The sequence below is a fragment of the Telmatherina bonti genome (genome assembly GCF_933228915.1).
Source record: "Telmatherina bonti genome assembly, chromosome: 4".
Classification (NCBI taxonomy): domain Eukaryota; kingdom Metazoa; phylum Chordata; class Actinopteri; order Atheriniformes; family Telmatherinidae; genus Telmatherina; species Telmatherina bonti.
Genome location: NC_136622.1, coordinates 10,270,248 through 10,297,080, shown reverse-complemented (window position 1 = coordinate 10,297,080; position 26,833 = coordinate 10,270,248). Strand labels below are relative to the sequence as shown.

At 40.8% G+C, this 26,833-nt stretch overlaps 1 protein-coding gene across 1 annotated transcript in view; it reads right to left on the bottom strand.

Annotated features, from left to right (window-relative positions):
- The window catches only part of LOC306754627 (neural cell adhesion molecule L1.1-like), a 45,011-nt gene extending 19,187 nt beyond the window's left edge, over positions 1-25,824 (bottom strand). The window contains exons 1-17 of the mRNA XM_079238651.1: positions 25,635-25,824; positions 22,785-22,887; positions 21,575-21,744; positions 17,455-17,577; positions 16,341-16,511; positions 15,913-16,024; positions 13,966-14,150; positions 13,188-13,319; positions 11,032-11,175; positions 10,832-10,943; positions 9,706-9,866; positions 8,284-8,443; positions 7,187-7,314; positions 6,995-7,096; positions 6,036-6,242; positions 3,697-3,767; positions 3,383-3,608 (exon numbers count right to left, since the gene is read on the bottom strand). Coding sequence (XP_079094777.1) covers positions 3,383-3,608; positions 3,697-3,767; positions 6,036-6,242; positions 6,995-7,096; positions 7,187-7,314; positions 8,284-8,443; positions 9,706-9,866; positions 10,832-10,943; positions 11,032-11,175; positions 13,188-13,319; positions 13,966-14,150; positions 15,913-16,024; positions 16,341-16,511; positions 17,455-17,577; positions 21,575-21,744; positions 22,785-22,887; positions 25,635-25,776 — 2,449 coding nt within the window. The 5' untranslated portion in view covers positions 25,777-25,824. The remainder of the gene's footprint in view (positions 1-3,382; positions 3,609-3,696; positions 3,768-6,035; positions 6,243-6,994; positions 7,097-7,186; positions 7,315-8,283; positions 8,444-9,705; positions 9,867-10,831; positions 10,944-11,031; positions 11,176-13,187; positions 13,320-13,965; positions 14,151-15,912; positions 16,025-16,340; positions 16,512-17,454; positions 17,578-21,574; positions 21,745-22,784; positions 22,888-25,634) is intronic.
- Positions 25,825-26,833: the final 1,009 nt, after the last annotated feature.

Sequence of the window (26,833 nt, the reverse complement as noted above, 5' to 3'; positions counted from 1 at the left end):
TCATAATTTGAATGAGTGGGAGCATGAACAGCGGTGGCCCCAATATGGAGCCTTGGGAACTCCACAGGTTATTTTGTTCACTCAGATTTCTAGTTGATTATGGACACAAAGCAGTCCCTGTCCTTGAACTAAGACTCAAACCACTTAATTGCAGTGCCATCTAGTCCTACCTAGTGTTTCAACCATTCTAATAAGACGTTATGGTTGACCTTGTCAAATGCAGCACTGGGATCCAGTGGTACAAGGACTGTAATTTAAGATGTTAACTGGAGCAGTATCATTACTGTGATGTGCCTGAAAACCTGACTGGTAGAAGTCAAAACCGTTATTTAGTGTCAGGAAGTTGTGTAACTGTTGAAAGACAGCTTTTTCTATAGTCTTACTAAGAAAAGAGCGGTTTGATATCGGCCTGTAGCTGCTCATGAGGGACAAGTTTTTCTTTTACAGTAGTTGGTTGATGTGGCTGTTTTTAGGGCCTGAGGGAAGAAACCTGAAAGCAGAGACACCTTTACAATCTGTAAAAGAGATCTTGCATCATGAAACATTCTAGAGAAACCCTGTTGGCGGGCATCAAGACTACAAGTGATGGTTTTTTCAGATGGCAAATGATCTCATCCAGGTTTTTCAGACTGACTGGAGAAAAGGTTGTCATGTGGTCTAAGTCTCCTTTCAATGGACGCAGCGAGGACATTTGTCCTGACCCTGTCATGGAAGTACTAACTGACTGTTGGATTTTCAGAATTTAGTTGGTAAAGAAATAAGCAAGCTCATTACAGGCCTGGTTGGGTAGAAGTTCTGGAGATACTGACACAGGAGGAGTAATTATTTTGTCCACAGTAACAAACAAGGATCGAGCATTATTGCTGTGAAAAACATACAGAACAGAAGAAAAGAAACACCAGAAAGAAAGAACCACTTCTAGAAAGTAATTAGTTCAACATCTACAGGTAAATCAGCAGATCATCAACCAGCCATCCGACAAAATGTCCATCCCAAATCAGCAGCCACCATCTGTGAGATATGGAGGACTGAGGGCGGACCACATCTCTGATAGCTGAAGACATGATCCACCAGTTTGGTGGATCCTGAGCAGAGTGTCTGCTTTAAATGTTCAACTCTATTCCTCACTAAAGGCATCCAGCAGAAACTACATCAAAAACAGAACTTTTTTGAAAGTATGAGGCAAATAGAAGAATATTTAGAAGTACAAATGTATTTTTAAAGTCTATATAACCATAGACATTAATTTAAGGTTATGTAGTCTGAATAAATGTAATATAATAATAAAAGATAACATTACATTTTTCAAATTTGTTTATCAAACCAAACATGATGAGCAATTTGAAGAGGAGAACTGAGTTCTTCCACGTCAGGATTGTACCAAATGACAGGGTTGTGATGATGCTTTTGATGCTGAATGAGATGTGGGACAAGGTCATAGGTGCACATAAACCGATGCAATTAAGACATGCTGGAGAAGCTGATCTCTGAAAAATAAAGTAGTTACAAGAAACACTGTGATGACTGAGATGATAAAAAACAAGATACAAAAGAAAATACAGGCGACACACAGGTTGAGATGCTTCCTGGCGTCTGATTTTAGATAGCGTGCTGTCCGCTGGGAGAAGAAATGAGATTACTAAGATCTGAATCAACTAATTACTACAAGACATCCATCTACTTTATCTGAAAACCTCCTACTACATGTGTAATGGAAATGGAATTAAAAATCACAAGACTGAGACACACAAGTGTATATCTAAGTAGCTTAATTAGCCTTTGGTTTTAATACGGAGGAATAATAAGCAGGTTTTCAGTGAGTAATTTAATCAGAGGAGATGTTTTTTTTATTGTAGTAAAAGAAGCCACTGGTTCTCAGAGTCCTTTTAAACCTTCCCAGAAAACCTGGGAGCTGCAACAAAATTCCTGCTCAACCCTGACAAGCTACCGGATCACCAAGATGGCTCTTTATTACATCCGTTTGGCTCTTTGTTTCTGGTCTTTGTTTTTTCTTAGTTTAGATATTCCCAAGGGGGAGTTATGGCAAGCTACATTATTCTTCTAGTATAAAACTCCCCTCATGATATCAAATAGGTGGAAATGCCATCTAAATTTCACCTGTTTATAACAATTACTGTTTGACCCTCATGTTTACTTATTTTAAAAGTATCAGACACCGGTAAAAAAAAAAAAAAAAAAAAAAAAAGATCAACTTTGTTTATGTCTCTTTCTGAGCTTAATCACAAACTATTTAAAACAATATTTAGTTCATTAGTGGTTTTTCCTCCTTCAGATCCAGTGGCAGGTGGCAGGTCCTCCTTGGCCCACACAACAAAAGTGTTTATTTTGTTCATCCAAATCTGCTTATTGTCCAATCAGCAGTCTGAGTGTCACTTTCTTAACAGAAGCCCCACCCCCTTGAGAGCAATCTCAGACAAATGGAAAATTGCATGTTGAATGGGCTCCGTTCAGGTTTGACTTAAATTTTTGGATTTTCCGTTATTTGCATGGATCCATGCTTGGACAATAGTACAGCACATGCACACATTGCAGCTCACGAGCTGCACGCATTGCACATTTCCTTCCCACTGTTGCCAGTGTGCTTGCTCAGGATGGGAGATTGAGTTGGACTCAACTCAATCTGTTGGTTTCCTTATATAGGCTATTATGAATTGGCTTTCATTATGTTTTCCCCTCTGTCTGTAAAGCGTCTTGAGATGGCATTGCCGTGATTTGACGCTATATAAATAAAGTTGAATTGAATTGAATTGAGAACACCGAACCAATATCATGGCCAGCAACTTGATCTGAACTGAACGGATTTAATGTTCAGTCTTCAAAGCAAGGTTACAAAAGAATGACTACCTCGACCAAATGTAAACCTCAAGTAGTGTCAAGTAGTACACTTGTGGATTCTTCCAGAGCTGGTATGAGTGGTAAACATGGCTAGCAGGATGTAAAGTGGCTGATGCTCTGTTTTAGTACTCCAGTGTCCTAACTCACCCTGATGCCAACACAGACACTGCCTGGGACAGGTGTCACTGGTATGCACCATTTCTTGGAGAAGGTAAAGAAACATGAAGCAAGGATGCATATGGACAGCTGCCTAAAACATGCAACCTTTAGGAGAATAAACATTTCAAAACAGTTGGGTGAGAGCTTCAGGATAGTTGTGCGTTGTCACAATGATAAGCTCAATAAGAACCGGCATATCCTCGGCTGTCTTATTGAAGTATCACAGCTCTTACGTAGAACCACCAGATGTGAATCATCTGCTTTGACTGTCCCACTTTTAATCATAGAAATCACTTTAGATTTGTCGGCCAGTACAGTTCTGGTTCTGTGGCAGGAATGAATGACCCAAAATAATCAGATGACTTACTATCCTCTCCAGAGTGACCAATTGTCTTGTTTGGCTCTGGTCCTTTCCCAACTGCATTGACAGCCTGGACTTTGATCTCAAACGGTGTGTAGGTACCCGTGTTGTTGACGAGAAGTGGGGGAAACTTTACAGAAGTACTTTGCCATTGCACATTTTTCCCCTTCACTTCTCGCCAGAACACCTTGTAGTGGAAGTCATGACCATTATGCAGACGCTTTGCCATTTCCTGCAACCATATTTCACAGATTAAAAACAGACCTGGATTAATGACGATATCAGACAACAATCACACAGATGCAAACTTAACTACTCACATCCCACGTGATGACCAGAGTCCCTGGTTGTGTGGAGTTGCTGCGTACACCGCTGGGGTTTCTGTCAGGAGCTGCAGGAAGATGAAAACAACTAAAGACTTTGAAAAAGACAGTTTGTCTAATGGACACTAAAGCAGCAGATTAATTTCTGTCTCCTGGATACAAACAATAGTTTTCCCTCAACCACTTCAGTCTTGGTTTGTTCCAGAGATTTTCCAATTCTACTACTACTGCTACAACTACGACTACTACTACTACTACTACTACTACTACTACTACTACTACTACTAATAATAATAATAATAATAATAATAATAATAAAAATAATAACATCCATCCATCCATTTTCTTAACTACTTCGTCCAGTCAGGGTCATGGGAAGCTAGAGCCTATCCCAGGAATAATTTGGCGGAAAGCAGCATGGATAGGTTGTTAGTACATTGCGCGTCATAATAATAATAAATTTGATCTGATTGGCCAATGCCCACCATCATCAAATATTCTTGCATAAAATATTCAAACCACCAACCTTCCAGTTATTGGATGTTCTGCTTTACCACCTTAGTCATTAGGTGCGTTTCCATAACACCTAGAAAACTACATATCGCTATAAAAAAAAACTGCTAATAGAAATAGTCTCAAATATTGCTAAAAGGTTTTTACACACTCATGAGGGGGGTTTTCAGACGTTTCCATGAGACACATTGCAAAAGTGTAATGAAAAACACTTTTTCGCATTTATGTGTCCCCGGACGTGATGTGGAGAGTCGTGCCAAGTTTATTTCTGGCAACGATGGCGTGTTATGAAACAAACAGTGAATTTCAGAGTTTTATAAAAGAAAGTAAGGAAGAAAAGCTTCGAAAAGCCGTAGCAAATTCTCCACAGCAAATAGAAAACCCCAAAATGATGCTATGTGGCTACCCTGCATAAGCCGCAGTTTTTGTAAAATCTCGTTCTTCTCCTCTTTATGAGACATGAGGCCAATGCTTTAAATACAGTTCAATGGAAACACCTGCAAATCACAATTGTTGTTTATCAAAATTAACAAATATCACTTTTATTTTGCAAAAAAATGTAATGGAAATGCAGCTAGTGCCATCTAAATGCATCTACTGTACGCTAACATGGATATAGCCTCCCCACAACCTCCCACTCCCACTGTTTGGAAGATAAGGCCACAACTTGGTGTGGTTAACCCTCAGTACTGGAGACAGGCATCCTTAGAACAGCAGGTCCTGTCTGTGAGAAGGTGGAGTCAGTAAACCTGTAAAAGCTCTGCAGGACAGCTCCAATGTCATAGCGTGGGCTGCTACTTCAGCCAAATGGAGTGGACATTAATCAGATCACAGACTGTATCACTTGCATTCAAGTCTGTCAGGATATCACCATCCCAACCAGGACCATCTACTGTTTACCCAACAACAAGCCTTAGATCCCTATCCACGGGACATCATGTCTCATTCCATCCACCCCACCATGCCACACAATAGATTCATTGCCTGATCCAGGTCTGCGATGGATCCTGAGAACATCTGTGGAGCATGTCCAGACATAAACTATATAAAAGATGGACAGAACCTCCGTGACGTCATCCATAGCTTTCTGAAAAGCTGAAATGAAGCTCATTGTGTGATTCCCACCGTTGCTATCTCGGCAGCGTTACGCATGCTGTCGCTCCCAGAAAATACAATAATAGGCAAAGAGATAGAACTGAGAGGGGGGGGGGGGCTGTGAACGTGGGGCTGTATAATTGAAACCTATCAAACTCTGACCTGCCTGTAGCTAAGAGCTAACTGAGCTAACCCTGGAGCTAACCAGGAGATGGAGATAGCCAGGTTAAAGCTAAGTCACGCTGTTAGCTGGCTGAAAACTGTGGTTGTGTTGCACTCTGCTTGCTTGCAGCACGGCATCTGTCAATCAAAAGAACTCACCCCAATAACACGGTATAAAGAGATTGTGTTGCCGCTTGGTCCAGGCATGCATGCAGGCACATGTAGGCCACACACACTACTGGATCTTATTTTGAGTGTCTTGAAGAATTTCCACAGAAATTTATATCAGCTTGTGATCTGATTTTTATCAAGTATAATTCTAAATCCAGAATTATCTGGAGTTATCTGGAACACAAACAGATAAACGCCGGTAAAAACTTAACCTCCTTGGCAGAGGTAAGAAAAAAGGCTTGGATAATGCAAGGAGCAAAATCAAAGGGGGAGGAGCCAAGACAGGGTGCCACTTTCACATCTTGCTAGCCCCCCAACATTACCTACCCCAGCTTTAAATGCCGGTTAAGAAAGCGGCTTAAGCGGTTAAGAAAAAGGATGGATGGATGAAGTACCTGCAGGTGGCGTGCTGTAGTCTTCCGAGGGTTCACTGGCTCTTCCCCGTCCCACCGCATTAACAGCAGTAACCCTGAAGCGGTAGGTGCAAAAAGGATGGAGCATCAGCTGTACGTGTTTGAAGTTTCCTGGTACTTTCTTCCACTCCATCCAGCTCTGCTTTCCCTTTTCCAAGTGTGGCTCCTCCTGGGCCTCAATGATGAACCCTGGAAAAAAATGTCATAATGTAGATAAGTCAATGACAACAGCGGGAAGCCGATGACTCATCACCTATATAGATAGTTTCAGAGCAAATATGTCATAAACCAGATGGTTCCTTTCTACTCACTAGATATGAACTCCTAAACACACTACAGTAAAATATAATTTATTGTGGTATCATATTTTATCTGAATACTACTAAATAGTTAAGATTAAAACCCCAGTTCAAAAAGAAATGTAAATATAATTATTTTGTTCTCATCAATAACATAACAGATACACATGCAAAATTAAATAAATCATTTAAAAACTGCATTTTGTACTTATTGGGCTTATGTTTGTCTAATTTTAAAATAGTGTGTGATGATCTGACACATTTATGTTTGATAAAATTGCAAAATAGAAAAATATCAGGAAGGAACCAAAAGCTTTTTCACCGCTCTGTCATGTCATATACTCATGTCTGCCATGAATGTATTCAGACCTGAAACTTGTAACAGGTTGTTGCAATAATGTGACTTTTGCACTTAGAAGGTTAACACTGATATTAAACTCCAGAAATATTTATTTTATTGATTTTTGGAAACTTTGAATACAAGCTTTGGTGCAAGCTGTATTACCTCCTTAGTTCTTTCTCATATTAATGAAAACTTAAACTGAATCTGAGGCATTGAATCGATGTGCTAAACCAGACTGAAGAACAAAAACCATGTTTATCATCTTGAAAATGTCTGATTTCAGGTGTTTTGGTCAGTACCTGTGATGTTGCTGTTATGAGAGGATCCTGGCAACCAGCTGAGAGTGAAGCTGTGGTCTTTAATGTTGGACAGGGACAGAGAGATGGGAGGGTCTGGTGGAGCTAAAAGCCAGACAGAAAACTGTTAGTCCTGAACGCAAACTCTAAACCCCCAACATGTAGTTTCCTCCTACAGTACAGACGAATACATACCAACTACAGTGATGGAGCCGGTGGACTCTGCCTGGTCCAGTTCAGTTTTTACCTCGCAGGAGTAACGTCCGGTGTCCTCGGGTTGGACATTTGTTACTTTTAGTGTACCGTTCTCAGAGATAGTGTACCTAAATGCAGACAGACACACACAGAGATGTAGTATCAGCCTGCTGTGATTTGGATGCCTCATGGTTCAGCAGTGTGAACTGGGAGGCAGAACTAGGAGGCAATTAGGACTTATTAATGGAAGAACAAAAGATGCTCCAGAGTCAGAAAGTTCCAGAAAAAAAACTCAGGTAAAAAAAAAAAAAAGAAAGTATGGATGGACAAGCTATCTGGAAAATTAAGAGAAATGAGAAACAGGGAAGAAAAGAAGCCAGACAGAGGATAATCTGAGAGATTAATGACAAGGAGCAGATAACAGGAAGCAAACAATAAGGAAAACCAATGAACTGAAGTCTGTACGAAGGTAGAAACACACGGAAACAAAATCCACAACCTGAACACAAAGACTGAAAAATTACAGGACATAAATCCAACAAGGACTAAACAAGAAAATAAAACAGATCTGGTTCCATCTACCCTGACTGTGGCTGAATGGTTGCAACCACCTGCAGGACTGCGGCCCTTAACGCCGTCCCTGGTCTAAGGAGAGTATGGTCCTACCAGGCGATGTTTGTTTTGGTGCCTTTAGCTGATTGTATTTACAGCACTTGAGTATCGTTATTGCTCTGCGATGGACTGGCGACCTGTCCAGAGTTTTCCCTGCCTCTCGGCCGAAGGCTGCTGGGATAGGCTCCAGCACCCCCGCCACCCTTGATCGGATTAAGCGGTTCAGATAATGAATGAATGAATGAATGAGTGTTGTTGTTATTTTCAGTTGTTTTGATTTGTTTGTTACCATTCTGTGGCATGAATCAGATGGTCTTTCTGACTTTACAAGACAGTTGGAATGATAATATGATAACTTCTGCTGTGTTTTATTTATGTTTGTTTGTATGTTTTTTCCTAATTTTACAGAAACCACATCTGTATACACAGTAAGGACAGTAAAGGACATGCAAGCAAATAAGAGTCATTATATATTGTGTTTTTACTTGTCATCTGGAGATGACTCCTGCAGATCGTAACCATCTTTCCTCCAGACGACCCGGTACACATGCAGCCGTAGATCTTTGTAGAAATCACAGTCCAGAAAAACAGTGCTTCCTCTGACAACACGAACATGTTTGGGAGCAGCACGTATCACAGTCTGATCTGAGAGAAATAGAAAAATTCAAAATATTCTTAATTCTTACATATCTTATAATCATACAGGTCTCACTTTTCTCTGTGGCCTCGGATGAGTTTTACACATCATTAACAGTTTTTAAATAATATAAATATTAAATCAAATAAACAAAAAATATGGAGGAATGAAGGGAAACTATGAAGAGAATGGAAGGAAGAATAAGACTAATGCTGATGAAGATGGAAGACTTTTTTCACATGTATCTGTTAGTTTAATAAGAAAGATTGTTTAAACATCCTGCTGGATAAAGCAGAAAACAGTTGTGCTCATATGTTTTCATCCCCTTTCATTAAAGAAAAGGCTGAATTTACAACAGTCACTCAAATAACAGGAAACTTAAAAAAGGAACAATAATTAAAAATGAGCAAAAATATAATTTAGTAATATAAGACGCTTTTTTTCATTTAATTGAGTTGAAGAAAGAAAAAACAAACAAACAAGCAAACAAATTGGTCCTGGACAAATTAGAGCACTTTTCTGTTGAACAGTGGGACAAAATACCTGTCAACAGGTGCAGAAGTCTGACTGAGAGGAACAGAAAACACCTGACTGGAGCGGAAACATTAAAGGATTGTTCAACACAATATTAGTTTATGAGTGATTTAATATGGAATAAATTATTTTATTTGTTTGCTTTAAAAAAAAAATAAAAATTTGTATTGAACCAGAATTAGAAAATAATGTAATGATTTTCATAAAAATTTTATTTATTATTACTTTAGTCAATTTCAGCTTATTTTACAGGCAGCTGTTTTTTTTCCTTCTTTAATGAAAAGGTATGAATAAATATGAGCACAACTGTATTAACTCAGGTTAAAACTAACTTAACTCAGCTGCTGTTCCTCTGCAACCTTAATCCTGATGAGTGCAACCAGAAAGAAGCTGCAGCTTTAATTCCCCCATAATCTTTTTAATTCATGCCCAACATCTGGTCAGCCAACAGAGGAGGAGGTGATTTCCAAACTGTTAACCAAGTAATCGCTGCAAACTGACATAATCTGGTTCCTCCAGATTCCAACCTAAAGTTCACAAAACATTTTGCTTTTCATTTTTACAATAAATCCTCGACCTCTCAAGCAACCTCAAATGTTCCCTTCAGGACTATTTTCTCCTGCCTCTTTCAGAGTTGGGATGGATGAAAAGAGAAGTTTAGGAATTTAATGAATGGAAATGATCATGTCAGGTCCACTTTGAATCTTTGCTGCATAAAGGTGTGTGTGTGACTTACTGAAGACGACCAGGTTAGCAGTGATGGAGATGTTGAAGTCTTTGACAGAGCAGCTGTACTCTCCAGTGTCTTTATGGCTGACGTTCAGTAGCTCGATTGTTCCGTTGGTCAACAAGAAAGCCCGATGATCCAGCATCAGAGGAGACCCAAACTCATCCCTCCTAAAGACACACAAGGATCAGAAATGATGAAAGAGAAAAAGTCAACGCCAGTATGATCGAATCCAAAATAAACCAGATTGAAGAATAAAAGACATTTATTCTGGAATGTTCTGTGTGATGTTGGCAGCCTCTCCAATCACATGTAGTTTCTGTTTAGTTAGGATTTTTTTTAACATGGTTTTTTTTTTTTTTTATCTGTGCCACTTTTTCAAGTTGTGGCTCTTGACTGATTTCTTTATTTATTTCTAATATTTTCAGAAACTCTTCTGAAGATTCAGTGAGCTGATGGGAAAGCTGCTGACAAACAGGAACAATTTTGTTTTTCTAACCCAACTAATTGATCTCCATCTCCCACCACATCCGACACTCCTCTACCGCAACCGCTACACTGTGTCCCACAGTCTGGTGAAGAAACAACCGGAGAGACTGAACCAGAACAAGACTGCAGGTCCAGACGGTGTCAGTCCAAAATGCTGGATTTTTCAGCACCTGTTCAACACCAGTCTGAGTTACAGAATAATTCCTGTGCCGTGGAAAATACGCTGCCTTGTTCCAGGACCTAAAAAATCCCGACCATCTGAAGGAAAACACTACGACTATTATTAGCTCACCTCAACACGACACATCAATGATTTCAATGGGTTCTGAAAAGACTTTATCTTAATGTCTTTGGGGTTGAAGATCCCATCATCTACCTGCTTCAAAGAGCCCACTCTCATCTGGACCAATCAGGTAATACTTTGAGGAAAACATGGAGATGATATATGAAATGTTAGCATCCCCAACAAACATACTGTTAATGCTACTCATTCAATCCTTCTTTATAAAAGAAGCTGCAAATAATACATTTTCCATGGCAAACAAAAAAACGTGCCTCTGTTGCATGTATAGAGTGGTGTATATATACGTTACTGTAACTTTACCTGCGTAAATGTACTTTGCAACGTTCACACACTGCATCTCACCATGTAATTTGTGGTCGTGGGGAACCAAAAGATTCACAGTGTAATTTGATGTTTCCTCCCTCGATGGCTCTGTACACGACTCCATCAGAGGACAGAATCTGAGGAGGGAGCTCTGAAAGACATGGCATCACGTAGAGAACTGGTCAAAAAGTGTCATGGGAGGAAAGAGGGGAATGTCCCCCGCTGAGCTGTGTGCATACCAACAACAAAGAGGTAGGTGTTTAAGAGGATGGAGCCGTGTTTGTTGGTGGCTTCACACTGATAAACAGCTGTGTCCTCGTATTCCACATCCCGCAGTATTAAAGCATTGCTGGTAAAACTCCGGCGTGGGTCGGCGTCCACATCTGCAAGCAAGTTTAGAAAACAGGAGGAAGTTAAAAAAGAAGAAATCACACTAAACTATAGGTTGGTTACATCTGTAGCTTTTCCAGACAAATTTCAACCCTGTTTATTTTCTTGTATCTTCATAAGTGTCTTTCTCTCCTTGTCGTTATCAATTGTATGACGTATATCTTCTGTACAATTTAGGGATCCTACATTTGGTATCTCACCCAGGCATCTGTAGGACACTTTTCTCTTATTGTTTACGCTACGAGCTTGTTTTCTGTGTAGTTTCAAGCTGTTATAAATGATGTGGTTGCGTAGTCAACATGAGAAATTTCCTTTGTTTTTTGATTGCAATTTCCACATTTTATATTAATCTGTTTTAAAATGGATCAAAATTTAAATAATTAATCTAGATTTTTATTTATTTGTTAACTTTTTGTCATAAATTTAAAACAATCTCTTGATAAAAAGCGCCCACTGCTTGACCTGTTATGGTGTTCTGGTGCCAGAGTGTTAATATGTCCTACTTTGTCAAAGCGCATATCACAGGCTGATTTCATAGGTGTCAATCTGTGCCACCCAATCAGAATAGAATACTGCACATATTTTTTATAGGCTACGATTCAGCTTTGTACAATAAAAAAAAGAAAGTTACTTAGTTTAACGTTTACAAGCTCAAGAAAAAAATGGTAAGAAAAGTCCTTTTTATAGCATGTTTTTATTTGTCCCTTTCACAAACTGTATTAAAAAAAGGAAATTTTTTGGGATATTTACCATTTATTACCATGAAATATGTCAGACTTCTGTAAAGCAGAATCTTCTGCTTTCTAATGTTTATTAAGGAGCTAAAGACTAAAATCAGGCCGTGTTCCACAGAATTTCCAGCAAACTTTTTACCATAAACTGATGCCAAATGTCTCAGAAATTATATATATATATATGGCTTTTATGTGTTAAAGAACATTAATCAAACAGAAGGAATCTACTCATCAAAGTGTGCAACTTTTTATATTCATGGAGGTGAGGTGATTACACACAGTAGACTAATGAATGTAGATATTCATGTATAATTTTATAAAAGACTCAATATAGTTTAAAGAACTTATCATAGACTATTTCCAGGAATTTGCATATTAAATATTAATATCACCCTTCAATTCTATGACAATATCAAAAATACATACATGAAAGTTATTTACTAATTTATTTAAAGAGCTACAGTGTCATGATTGTGTTGGAGGTGAGGACCCAAAATTCAAAGACAGAAGAGAGATGCAGAATCTAGACATTTATTTCAAAAGAAACCGAGGGCAAGTAAACAAAGGAGGCTAACAGAAGTAAACACAATGGACCAGCAAACAGAACAGAAACCGAGGGCTCGAAATACAGACAGAAACCAAACAAGACACAGGTGTAATGAATAAACTAACGAGACCAAGTGAATCTAACTAACAGGAACAAAGGAAACACAGGAAACAAGACAAGGGAACTAAACAGGGAAAAACTGTAAAAGAAAACAGGAATCTTGAACTGAGAAAACACATGAAACAACAAGACATGACATACAGCTGAAAATCTAAACACAGGGGTAGAGCTGTTACACTCCAGGGTGGCATGGATTTATGGTCCTTATTCATGTCCCCACAACATACGGAAATGACATTTTTGTGATATGTGCATGAGTAGACGTAGGTAGAACGTCTTGATGGGCAGTTTGAAATGTTAGAACACCTGGATGTTCTACTCATGTCTCCATTTTATTGCATTTTTCTGTTGCATGGGGTCGGTGTTGCTGGAACTGTGGAACCTCCTCCCTGAAATCCATCTGTGGCCTTCAGCACATGTAATCAAGCCAACTTTAAACCGTGTGATATGTTTAGCAACATAAATATTCTATTGGACACAATAATTAAAGATATCCAGAATGTTGTTGAAGCTGAACATTTCTTTGATTTGTTTTTCTTAAATTTATGTTCCACCATTAAAACATGTGAATGCATATCTAAGTACAATAAGAAACATGTCACACCTGCTAATGCCTGTCCGTTGATGCTCCACTTGATGGTAGGAGCTGGTATGCCGTCAGCCACACAGTCCAGTCGCACCGTTTCCCCCGGCGAATACATCAGGTTTTGGGGTTCCTTCAACCAGTACGGAGCCGCTATAAAGGAAGGAAGGAAGAAAGAAAGGATGGATGGATGGATGGATGGATGGATGGATGGATGGATGGATGGATGGATAGAGCAACAGTCATTTTCTGGTCATTTTATGTGGTTCATATTCTTATTAGTAGTAGTTGTCATAAGTACTTAAACATGGAAACATAAGAAAATGTGAAATTGGTCAAATCAGGTTAACCTGTAAAGGTCATTTCAGGTCATTTCTAGCATCATACTAAAAGCTGAATGTGCGTAACTTTTTGTGAGTAGTGTACAATTAGTTCTCGATGAAAATTTATGTTTTAGATGGTGGGAAGATGGCCGTGGTCCACGGGGACCCTGTATGAACAGGGAGAGCAGCATGCAGCTGAGATTTTTAAAAGGGCCTGCTTAACTGCTTCACCATTTCTATCTGCACTATAACACATTTAAATTAAAATTCCTTTTACTTTTTAAAATAATGCAACATATTTTAAAGGCATAAAACATATAAAAACTTGAGGGTTTATTTCAGTAGACTCCAAAAAAGCTAAACATTGTCTTTCCAAGCTAATCTAATCTCTGCTATGAAGGACAACACATCCAAACTTAAACGGCAGCAAGGTCACACACGATATAATACAATCACATGAGTGTTGTGCAGCCTACCTTCTACAATGACAGTAAAAGAGTGTGAGGTCCACCCATGGATGTTAGAGGCATTACACTGGTACTCCCCATCATCAGCCAGGGTGATGCTGCTGAAGTTCAGCCAACGGCCGTGTTTCTCAACCTTTGCACTCGTTTCATCCAGTCTGCCGTCCTTCTTTATCCATTCCACCTCAGGGGTGGGGCTGCAAGATAGATAGATAGATAGATAGATAGATAGATAGATAGATAGATAGATAGATAGATAGATAGATAGATAGATAGATAGATAGATAGATAGATAGATAGATAGATAGATAGATAGATAGATAGATAGATAGATAGATAGCCACAAGTTACAATTACTAATACATAAAAATGTTTTTCAATATCTTTATTGTGATTGCAAGAAATTTAATGTGGTAAACTACCAAATTTTTACCCTATCGTTACATTTTTTTAATGTGTGTTTCCTTCTCTCGCTTTCTTTAATAAAAGGATTTTGAATTAAACTTGTCTGCTTCCTCATTGGTATTTTTTTATTAATGTGATATGAGAGAATCATTTAATTTGACTCCAACAGCTATTAGTATTGATCAGTAGAACACATAACAGCGTATTTTAACGATGTCCAGCAGCAAAAAGCAAAGAAAAGCAGACTTTGCCTTTTCACAGCTGCTTATTCCAGCTCACCTGGGGGGATCTGGATGCATTATCGCCCAACAATGCCCCTCCAATGTGTCCAGGGTATTACACTGATTCTCCCCCCAACCTGACGTTCCCAGAACACCTCACTGGGAAAGTGCCCAGGAGGCATCTTATACAGATGTACCTGCTCTCCCCATAATAACAACATTACAAAAGCTTTACAGTCATAATCAGCGAGACATTTGCCACAGTGGGTCTTTAATCCAGGCTTGTCTGTGAGGCTTTTCTTCCTCTGCCTATTGGCTGCTCTTGCTGTCATTTACAAACATCACATTAAAGTGGTAATTCACCAAATATTTAGCTAGTTTATCGAAAATAAACCAACATTTATACTTTTACTCACAACAGACCATTTAGTTGCTGAGTAATTGACAGTTTCGCTATAAAATATGTTTAAAATATGGAGGAAACATCATTTACTGCAGTATTTATGACAGGCTACACCCACTTTATTTAATAAAAGTTTAAATAAAACATCATATTCACATTTTGTCAACATATATCATCTACAAGTAGCATCATCTCTAGTTTGGCTGTACGAGGTATCTGAGCTATGTCACAGATAGTTTCATCACCTTTATTTAGAGCTTGTTGTTAATGACTGTAAGAACTGCAGTCATGGCATTGATTTGTTTTCAGCTGCCGTAAGGAATTTTAGTTTACATAACAGAAGCATTAACAACAAAGGGATAGCCTTTGTAGGCTATTATGAATTAGCTTCATTATTTTTTTTTTTTTAGCTGTCTGTAAAGCATCTTGAGATGGCATTGCCGTGATTTGACACGATATAAATAAAGTTGAATTGAGCTGAATTGAATTGAATGCAACCGTGGAATCAAATTCATTCATTCATTCATTATCCTAACCACTTAGTCCGATGAAGGGTCGCGGGGAAGCTGGAGCCTATCCCAGCAGTCTTTGGGCGAAAGGCAGGGTACACCCTGGACAGCTCGCCAGTCCATCGCAGGGCCACACGGATTCAAATTTTGACAATCTCAATAAATATAAATGAACTGTATTGATATTTTACAAAACTCTTCACCAGAGATGTTATATCTAGTCAAGAGCTTCTGAAACAGCTGATCACGTGTCTTTCGCCCTTTCTTGTTAAATTATGAGGCTTCAAATATGCGTTGAGTCAAGGTTCAGTGTGAGCTGATAAGACTTAAATGGAAACACACAAGAAGAAAGTTTTGGAGAAATCTGAAACAAACACAAACACACATGCACACACTTCTACTAGTGGATTAAGATCCTTACAGGCCCTTGGGGATACATTCAAGGGTGATGCTTTGACCCCTCAGTGCCTGGATGGGTTTGTGGTGGCCAGTGGGACGTAAGAGATGAGGTTTTACACCGGGAAGATCATTAACTGGAAAGAAACACAACATATTCAGTCAACACACACTGAACAATGCAGGTAAACTGCAGATTTATATATATATATATATGTATGTATATATATATATATATATATATATATATATACATATATATATATATATATATATATATATATATATATATATATATATATATATATATATATATATATATATATATATATATATATATATACATTAAACACATCTCACAAAGCCTGAATTAAACTTGTTTCATATTCATATTTACAGTCTTTACTGTAAATAGAAACTTACATGGTATTGGTATGACGGTATAACACTTACTGGGCTGGACGTTGAGACTGATGGCAGTATCGGGAAGGATGGTCCTGGCTTCGGTGTACCGAGCATTGCAGATATAGTCATCTCTGCTGTCACTCTTCAGAAGATTAGAAAAGTACAAGTGTCCATCCAGGCCGGTTATCACTCTGCTGTTCTGTTCAATGTGTACCATCTCTGAGGAAAACACCACAACGAAAAATTTACTGTGTGACCATGACAAGGTGAAAAAGGCATTATGTAACGGAGACTTGTTAGACCTGGTTACACTGAGTTGTACAGCTCAGTTCAGGTTTTTATGGCACAGTTTTGATCTGGTGGGTACACTTAGTAATGGTTCAGATTGGTATAGTACAGTACTTTATGATACTTTACGGGACTTTTTGGTACTGTATGATGCAGCACAGTACATTATGGTTCAGGTAGAAACCGTATGGTACTGTATAATATCGTACGATTTAGGTGAGAACAATACAGTACTGTATGATAGTGTATGGCACTGTATGGATGATGATACTGTATAAATTACACTGCCTTTGTTGCTAGAAGGGATAGGGATTGTGTGAGAAGCTCCATCCTAACTGTACTGTACTGGTATCCTGAAGCCCAGAGAGACAGCGGGAGCATTTCCTCTGTGTTCTCCTGTATTCATGACCCCCAAAATAATCACTTCACATCATCTTATCTAAGCTATAAAACTCTGGTCACAAAAAATACATCAATGTTAAACAGAGTTTAATTTAGATTTAACTCTGTTTTCTGATAATAATAACAACAATAATAAATAGGTTTTGTGTTTATTATTATTATTATTATTATTATTATTATTATTATTATTACAATAATGTCTTTCAAGGAAAGTGGTGCCCTCATATTTTTATCAATAATTTTTTACTTTTTTTTTTTTTTTTGCATAACCGTTAAATACTAGACATTTATTAATGATTAATAAATGCAGATTCATAATTAATCTGCTATAGAGCTTAGTGAGGCTTTAAACTGGAAAGATAATAGTTGAAATTGTGGTGAGATGGCCATATGAAGAGCAACAGACTGGAATAATAAAGGTATATCACTGATATACTGAGCAGATAAAAACTATAGAAGAAGACAGACTCACTATTGTCCATCCAGTGGATGCTTGGAGGAGTAGAACTCTGAGGAGGGTTGCAGGTCAGGATGATGCTCGATCCTTCGTAAGCTTTCTTACGCACTCTCTGTTGTTTTAGAAGAACTGGCTGAGCTGCAACAGAAAGCAGGAAGATAGAAACATTCAACATGAGCAGCATTGGGAAGTATCTCAACATGAAACTATCACAACCATGATAATAAAAAGAAAAAAGACTGATGTGCAGGCCGCTGTGTCTGTCAAACCTGAGTTTAATGCAAAAGCTAACACAACGCACCACCAGAAGACTGGTGAGTCTGATGGAGTCTTGTTGTTTAATCGTCCTGTTCATTTATCATTTTCAACAATAAACAATAAACCTCTACGATGACGACCAACCTGGGCATGAATGTTCCCTTGCCCGGACGCGGGTTACCGGGACCCCCCTCTGGAGCCAGGCCTGGAGGTGGGGTACGAGAGCGAGCGTCTGGTGGCCGGGCCTTCGCCCATGGGGCCCGGTCGGGCTCAGCCCGAAAGGGTTACATGGGCCCCACCTCCCGTGGGCTCACCATCTGCGGGAGGAGCCGTAGGGGTCGGGTGCAGTGTGAGCTGGGCGGCAGCAAGGGGCGGGGACCCTGGCGGTCCGATCCCCGGCTGCAGAAGCTGGCTCTAGGGACGTGGAACGTCACCTCTCTGGTGGGGAAGGAGCCTGAGCTTGTGCGCGAGGTTGAGCGGTTCCGGCTAGATATAGTTGGACTCACCTCGACGCATGGCTTGGGCTCTGGAACCAGTACCCTCGAAAGGGGCTGGACTTTCTTCCACTCTGGAGTTGCTCATGGTGGGAGGCGCCGAGCAGGTGTGGGCATTCTCATCAGCCCCCAGCTTGGTGCCTGTACGTTGGGGTTTACCCCGGTGGATGAAAGGGTAGTTTCCCCCCGCCTCCGGGTGGGGGGACGGGTCCTGACTGTTGTCTGTGCTTATGCACCGAACAGCAGTTCAGAGTACCCACCCTTTCTGGAGTCCTTGGAGGGAGTGCTGGAGGGTGCTCCTTCTGGGGACTCCATTGTTCTGCTGGGGGACTTCAATGCTCACGTGGGCAATGACAGTGAGACCTGGAGGGGAGTGATTGGGAGGCATGGTCCCCCTCCTCTGAACCCAAATGGTGTTTTGTTATTGGACTTCTGTGCTCGTCATGGATTGTCCATAACGAACACCATGTTCCAACATAAGAGTGTCCATATGTACACCTGGCATCAGGATTCCCTGGGCCACAGTTCGATGATCGATTTTGTAGTCGTATCGTTGGACCTGCGGCCACATGCCTTGGACACTCGGGTGAAGAGGGGGGCGGAGCTGTCAACTGATCACCACCTGGTGGTGAGTTGGCTCAGATGATGGGGGAGGAGGCCGGTCAGATCTGGCAGACCCAAACGTGTTGTGAGGGTCTGCTGGGAACGCCTGGCTGAGTCCCCCGTCAGAGCGAGCTTCAACTCCCACCTTCAACCATGTCCCGGGTGAGGCGGGGGACATTGAGTCTGAATGGGCTGTGTTCCGTGCCTCTATTGCTGAGGCGGCCGGCCGGAGCTGTGGCTGTAAGGTCGTTGGTGCCTGTCGTGGCGGTAATCCCAGGACTAGTTGGTGGACACCAACAGTGAGGGATGCCGTCAAGCTGAAGAAGGAGTCCTATCGGGCCTTCTTGGCCTGTGGGACTCTGGAGGCAGCTGATGGGTACCGGCGGGCTAAGCGGCATGCGGCTTTGGCTGTTGCCGAGGCAAAAACTCGGGCATGGGAGGAGTTCGGCGAGGCCATGCAGAAAGACTTCCGGACGGCTTCGAGGAGATTCTGGTCCACCATCCGGCGGCTCAGGAGGGGGAAGCAGTGCTACATCAATACTGTGTACAGTGGAGATGGGGAGCTGCTGACCTCAACTCGGGACGTAGTGGGTCGGTGGAAGGAATACTTCGAAGACCTCCTCAATCCTACCAACACGTCTTCCGATGAGGAAGCAGAGCAGGGGGTACTCCGGGAGTATGGGGTACCGGACCCCCTTGTAAGGGCTGTCCGGTCCCTGTACGACAGGTGTCAGAGCTTGGTCCGCATTGCCGGTAGTAAGTCGGATTCGTTTCCGGTGAGGGTTGGACTCCGCCAAGGCTGCCCTTTATCACCGATTCTGTTCATAACTTATATGGACAGAATTTCTAGGCGCAGCCGAGGTGTTGAGGGGATCCGACTTGGTGGCCTCAGGATTGGGTCCCTGCTTTTTGCGGATGACGTGGTCCTGTTGGCTTCATCTGGTCGTGATCGCCAGCTCTCGCTTGAGCGATTCGCGGCCGAGTGTGAAGCGGCTGGGATGAGAATCAGCACCTCCAAATCTGAGACCATGGTCCTAAGCCGGAATAGGGTGGATTGCCCTCTCCGGGTCGGGAGTGAGGTCCTGCCTCAAGTGGAGGAGTTTAAATATCTCGGGGTCTTGTTCACGAGTGAGGGAAGGATGGAGCGCAAGATCGACAGACGGATCGGTGCGGCGTCTGCAGTAATGCGGACTCTGCGCCGGTCTGTCGTGGTGAAGAAGGAGCTGAGCCAGAAGGCGAAGCTCTCGATTTACCAGTCGATCTACGTTCCTACCCTCACCTATGGTCATGAGCTGTGGGTCGTGACCGAAAGAACGAGATCTCGTATGGGTTTCCTCCGCAGGGTGGCCGGGCTCACCCTTAGAGATAGGGTGAGGAGCTCGGTCATCCGGGAGGGGCTCAGAGTAGAGCCGCTGCTCCTTCGCATCGAGAGGAACCAGTTGAGGTGGCTCGGGCATCTGGTCAGGATGCCTCCTGGACGCCTCCCTGGTGAGGTGTTCCAGGCACGTCCCTCTGGGAGGAGACCCCGGGGAAGACCCAGGACACGCTGGAGGGATTATATCTCTCGGCTGGCCTGGGAACGCCTCGGGATCCCCCCCGCAGAGTTGGCAAATGTGGCTGGGGAGAGGGAAGTCTGGGCTTCCCTGCTTAGGCTGCTGCCCCCGCGACACGACTCCGGATAAGCGGCAGAAGATGGATGGATGGATGGAACAATAAACAATGAATATATTAGTTTTGTATCATCTATATCAATCAACATATTTCAAATTGTAACAGACTGTGGCATATTACATGTAACTGTCATTTTAAGACTGTTACCGTGCTCACGAGATCAGCTTAGCTAAAAAATACTCTGCTCCTGCTGAAGTGACATTGAAGAAAGTATCAATGAACACATCAAGAGTTGAATCAATACAATAAATGATGAGACGTCTAATATAAAATCTGATTGGCTGAAATGTAAGGACGACAGTTCACTGCATGTTCTCCGTTCTCTGTTTTTGGAAAGAAGGTGGAGTGACTTGGCTTGATGCTACAGCTTTTAGCAGAGCTTCTTGACATCATAATAATCAACAGCTGTTTTTGTCTTCCCAGCTCAACATCACTGGATCCCACTTTGCCATTCAGAAGGATGCAACTCTTGACTAGGCGTGATTATGATTAATCTTGCACCCCATGTGTCCTGGGAATTTGCTGCTCTTCACACAGTGTGTGATGCAGATCATGGTGGGAACACCATTGGATTTGTGATAAGTGGGTTTCTGCTGTTTTTTTGGAAGATCTGTGATGGACGATGCCGAGCAACTGGCAGCACTCAAACTCATGCGGTCATAGAGCTGAACCGTAAACTGGATGCCAGTCTGGCCTGAACTGGCAGGCTGGATGCAGTTCTGGAGCTCATCCATAGGTGGGAAACATCATGGAGAAGCTGATGCTCGGTTTGCTGGAAACTGATCCCCGATTCGGCTGTTTCGAAGTCCGACTGAGACCACTAAGGACTCAAGGCTGAGCCAAACGATGCTCAGCCTCACCCAAAACAAAGCTGTTATCTGAATCTGGCTCCCTGCTCTGGCCTTGGGAGGCTGGTGATCAAGTCTCCTGGAATGTAATGATGTCTGTCACCCTGCATTCTTTAAAATAAAAAACAAAAACCAAACAAGCCAGTCTTTTGAATGGCTCTTAAAAAGGAACAGCTCCTCAAGCTCCAGATCCCTTCAAGGAGCCATAAATCCCATCTCTGGTTTCTAGTCCATCACAGGACCTGGCTGTTTATTACTCACGCTCAACTATGACTTCTACGGTTTGTGTCATGGCGGTCCCCAGAGTGTTGGAGGCGTAGCAGCGGTAGCTTCCTGCATAGGACTCCAGGGACTCGTTGTCTTGGGCTGTCAGTGTCCCAGATCCTGTCAGCTCCACCCCAAACTGCTCCCCATCCTTAACCCAGCGGAATCTAAGGAAAGAGAACAGAAAAGAAAACAGATAAAAAGATAAAAATTTACCAACATATTAAAGAAAGATTTGCATCTGAAAATACTATAAGTACTCTGAAAAGTATTGGCAACATTATAACTATGAACCTTTATTCAGATCCATCAAACTGTATTGAACAACATTACAAAATTGGACGCGGGCCAGTTGCAGTAAGGACCATATCTACTGACCTGCAATGCATCTGTATGATTATAAAGGAAAGGGAAGAGACCCCCAACAAGCAGCTCATTTCCACCCAGACTGTGATTTCCACCCTATTGTAGTCCTACATTCGTTTTATATGTAAACAATATTAGATTCTTCGACACAATGATCATAAATCCACAGAGTCTTGGCTGTATTGCAGTGTTTGTACAAGTTTTTATCTTCATTCATTCTTCATTTTTCTCTCATAAAGATAACATATATATTATATATTATATATATATATATATATATATATATATATATATATATATATATATATATATATATATATATATATATATATATATATATATATATTCATAAAACCACACTTTTGCGAAATCGAACTATCCACTTAGGAAGCAACACTGATTGACAATCAATTTCACATGCTGCTGTGCAAATAGAATAGACAACAGGAGGAAATTATTTTATTTTGACTTGTTCAAAGGACATTACATCAAAGTTGGATCAACCAGCAGTGTGTTTTTCCACTTAAATTTTGAGTATAACTCCAAATTCAGACCTCTGTGGGTTGATACATTTGATTTTCATTGATCATTTTTGTGGGATTTTGTTCTCAGCACATTCAACTATGGATTGAATTAAATCTGCAACTATATATATATATATATATATATATATATATATATATATATATATATATATATATATATATATATATATGTATGCTTTCCATCAGTGATAATATACAGCACTCCTGGACCCCAGGACGAGTAGTCTTCACTATAATGAAGGATAATGGGAATCCATAATTAACCAAACTGAACTTATCGTAGCAGGTGTACATACACGGGTGGGGGGTTACCAGAGGCCTCACAAGGAAGAAAGATGTCCTCTCGAGAAAAGGCTGTGAATGATTTTGGCCACTCCGTCAGCACTGGTGGCTGAAATACTAAAACATCCACGCACAGTGATGAAATGTTAATTTTTTCAGTCAAAATAGCAGATCCAACAGAAAAGTCAGAATATACTTCAAGTCCAAATATGTCTAAATCAATCCACTAATATACACCAACATATGTGTCCATAGTCAGATGTGACGAGTCTCCATCAGTTTACGTTCATTAATTAATTCATTGTTATTTATTATTTAAAACCAAAACAAAGTGCATGTGGTACATTAATGCCAGTGTTTGTTTAAATGTTTTCCCACCACCATCATCATCCCCTGATGGTTTGGATTTCATCTATTAAGCCCCTTTTTCATTCAAATTGAATTTAATTTGTTGTTCTGGTCTCACCCACTTTAAATGAACAGCTACTGAATTCACCGTTGCTGATCATTTCTTCCTTTCACTGATGTCAAACTTTGTCTTCTTAATGAGCATGACCCCATGTCTCATTTCCATTAACATGGTTACCTTCTCTAGTATTAATACACACTCAAAAATAGAGGTACCAGCTTATACCTGAAAAGGTACAAATGCTTGTCGCTGGGGGTGTACTCTTTTGAGAGACATTTCTGTACCCTTCAGTTCTGGTCTATTTTTGTACCTTATCAAGTTCAACCTCACCTTTTCAAGTTATGTTTTTTATGTTTTCCACAGCATTAGGCCTGGTCCATGCCACTTAGCAATATTATCTTATCTTTAATCTAGAAATAATCTTCAAAAACTCAAAATACTGACCAGATATACACTTAGTTTGCAGCATCTGACCTTCATTGTCTGGTGCAGTAAATGACTGTTAAGTAGTACTACTGTCATCACTCAACTCTGCTCTAGTTTGTAACATTACAGCCATTAACATTACATTTTTCAATGCTGCAAATTTGGTACAAATTTGTACTTTATGTCACTTTGAACCCTTTTTCGTACTCTGAAGGTGTGCTTCTGGTCTCTTAAAGACCAGTATTGTACTTTTGAGAGAACATTTCTTTAAAATGTACCTATAGGTACAGAAATGTCCTTATCTTGTACCTCTATTTTTGAGAGTGTACCATCCTGATTTCCAAATCTTTTATGCTCCTCAGATGAACTGGTTGCTCATTACAACAATAAAACTGGGAAAATTCGTCATGTCTCCGTCTCTCTAACTGCACCCTTTTTAAATCCCTGAATTGAAAACTTGAACATCTCTGCAGAAAAACTGGTCTCTCTATCCACAGGTAAATGAACCACACCCATATAAAGCTTTATAAGGACTTGATTGCAAAAACAAAAGTCAGCTTCTATTCTGGTATAATCTGTTCCAGTAAACAGGACACAGTTTTCACTGATCAACAGAATTCTTTCACCTCCAGACTCTCTCGCCTCCCACCTGCACTCCCATTTTATGTTCCTTATTACGAAGAAAATCCACAAAATCCTCCAACTTCTCACGTTTGATTTTTCACCCGAATCCTTCAAATGTTTCACCACCTGTCCGTTTTTCTCGTTTCCAGCTCCCACATGCTCAAGAAATCGTTCCGTCCATCAAATAAACAGTTCATTTTATCCAGTGATAAATAATCTACTCTTTCCATTGTTACAACGCTGTTACCGTTCCTGATGATAAACTGCAGCATGTTGCTATAATTCTGCACACTGAAGCTGTCTTCATCTGACAGGAAGCTTAGAGGGACCGCATGGCCTAACTGATGATGACTGACTGAGGAAGAGTAAACTAAAGGACCAGGAGGTGCACACAGCAACAGCGAGTCCAGAGAAAATAAAGGAAGAGTTTTAAACCGGGATCACATCATTTCTCTCTTACCGAGATGAAAGACCAGAACGATGTGAGAAACGTTCATTATGCCCAGAAACAAAGTGTGTTTTTATGGTAGCTGTAAGAAGTTAGAGTCCTCTGCTGGGAGGAAGACGGAGCCACAACGACTTTATTATGAACAAAGCAACATGCAGTTAAATTTAATCCTTTCAAGGAAAAATATTTAAACATTTAAAAAAAAAAAGACTAGACAATAGTTTCTTTCTCGAGTAACTATTTTTAAAATAACTCATAGTATTACAGATAGTAACTATAATTAATTACTCTTTTAAAATGACATAAAGTAACACTGGCAGAAATGTCTCATGCCTTGCTGGGAAATCTGAAAGCTCCCAGTATGTCTCCCACTTGTCTGACTGGACAAGTTAGGGAATAAATATCTGCGATCAATTAATTCAGTTCCCCTGCAGGAAACCACTGGGGAACTGGTTTCACAAACAATCTAAAGCTGAGTGTTAGACATCACACACACACACACACGAGTCAGAAGAAGGAAAGCCACTCACTGTTATGTGTTTTATCTGTTTGTCCGTGGGAAAGCAGGGAAAAGACATCAGAGAGGAAGCAAGCTTAAACTACTGCAGACTCACTTTTCTCACAGCATCATTTGTCCTCTGGGATCAGGGACCATTCTAATCCCATCGTGTGAATAAACAGATTTATTTCTGATAATTGTGACAATAAAACAGATGAGAAATGTTGTCGTTTTGGTGCTGATGACATTTTCCAGGATGTAACACAAGGATCGTTAGTAATGAAAAGGATGAACGGACATGCCGGAAGGGAGAGAGGGTGTAAATGTGTAAAGAGAATTTATCAAGTCAGATGAGCTTTGTTTGGGTAAAAAAGTTTCTTTACTTTTGAGTTTCAAGACATAAAATAACCCGATATGATGTGGAGAGGAGAGGAAAACGGGTGCGAAGCAGTACTCACAGTGTGTGGGAATGTGGATAGCTCCCTGAGCGATCAGAGGCACGGAGAAGAGGAAGGCCAAAGGGAGGAGGAAGAAGATCACGGGGACAAGTGGGGGGTAAGCCCCCCTGTTGTTCATCCTATGATGCTGCGACACACACATCTTTCAGTGTCCCATCCACGTCGGCACAAAATGCCCACACACACATCAACACATAAAAACACAGCCTTCCTGTCTGGAACACACTTCAGGGATGTTGTCAGGAGAGCAGAGATGGGAAAACACACTGGGTTGGAAGTTGTTGGGGGGTGGGTGGGGGGGTGACTTGCTTTTACAGGCTAGTCTCTGAGTGAAGCTTCGTCTCTGCAGATCCACAGTCCGTCAGTGGCCAGCTGTGGAGAAAAGACAAGAAGGAAGAGGAAACATACACATAAACCTGCTGAACAAAATGAATAAAACAGATATGAACATTTAAACAGATAAAACGGAGCAGAATGGATCCAAATAATAGAGTCTGACTAAGTTTATATCAGATCAAAGCAGTGTATGAAGTGATGTCAGAAGCCCTTTTCACACAAGCAGAGTGCAGATCTCCAGGATTTCTGCAGTTTTTCCACAGCTGGAGGTTTCATGAGCGGGTATCACCATGGAAACAGATTCTTTCTGAAGACCTGGAGGCAGAGTTAGGTTGGAGTTAAAGGCAGGCATGCAGACGCTGTCGTCTTACGATAAATTGTCATTGATGTAAACATCTCCTCCATTGTTCTTCCCTGACAACTGAACACCGTCCCATGACAGCTGGGGTGGAGGGGTCTTTATAACAGATGGTCCCCCCCACCACACACACACACACCTCCCAGTCCCCGCCCTCATTTTTTTGTTCCTCATATTAAAGGAAGTGAGGATTAAACTCTGACTGACTCATGTTTGTGGAAAACTTTCTCATTCTGCCGTCAACTCATAGAAATTCATTTAGTTCTAATCGACTTCAAAATCCTGGCAGTTCTTTTCAGATGAATAAAACCCATCAGTACATATAAAAAAAAAGAAAGATTTTATTATAACATATAAGTTTTCAAGATGTATGATGTAACACAAACATGCAGAGGAAGAACACACACACACACAGCGTGAACCAGTCCCTGACCGCCAACGTGTGACGGCAGACCGCCAGACTCACGCTGGGGGAGAAAAGGCATCCTTTCACAACAATCACAGC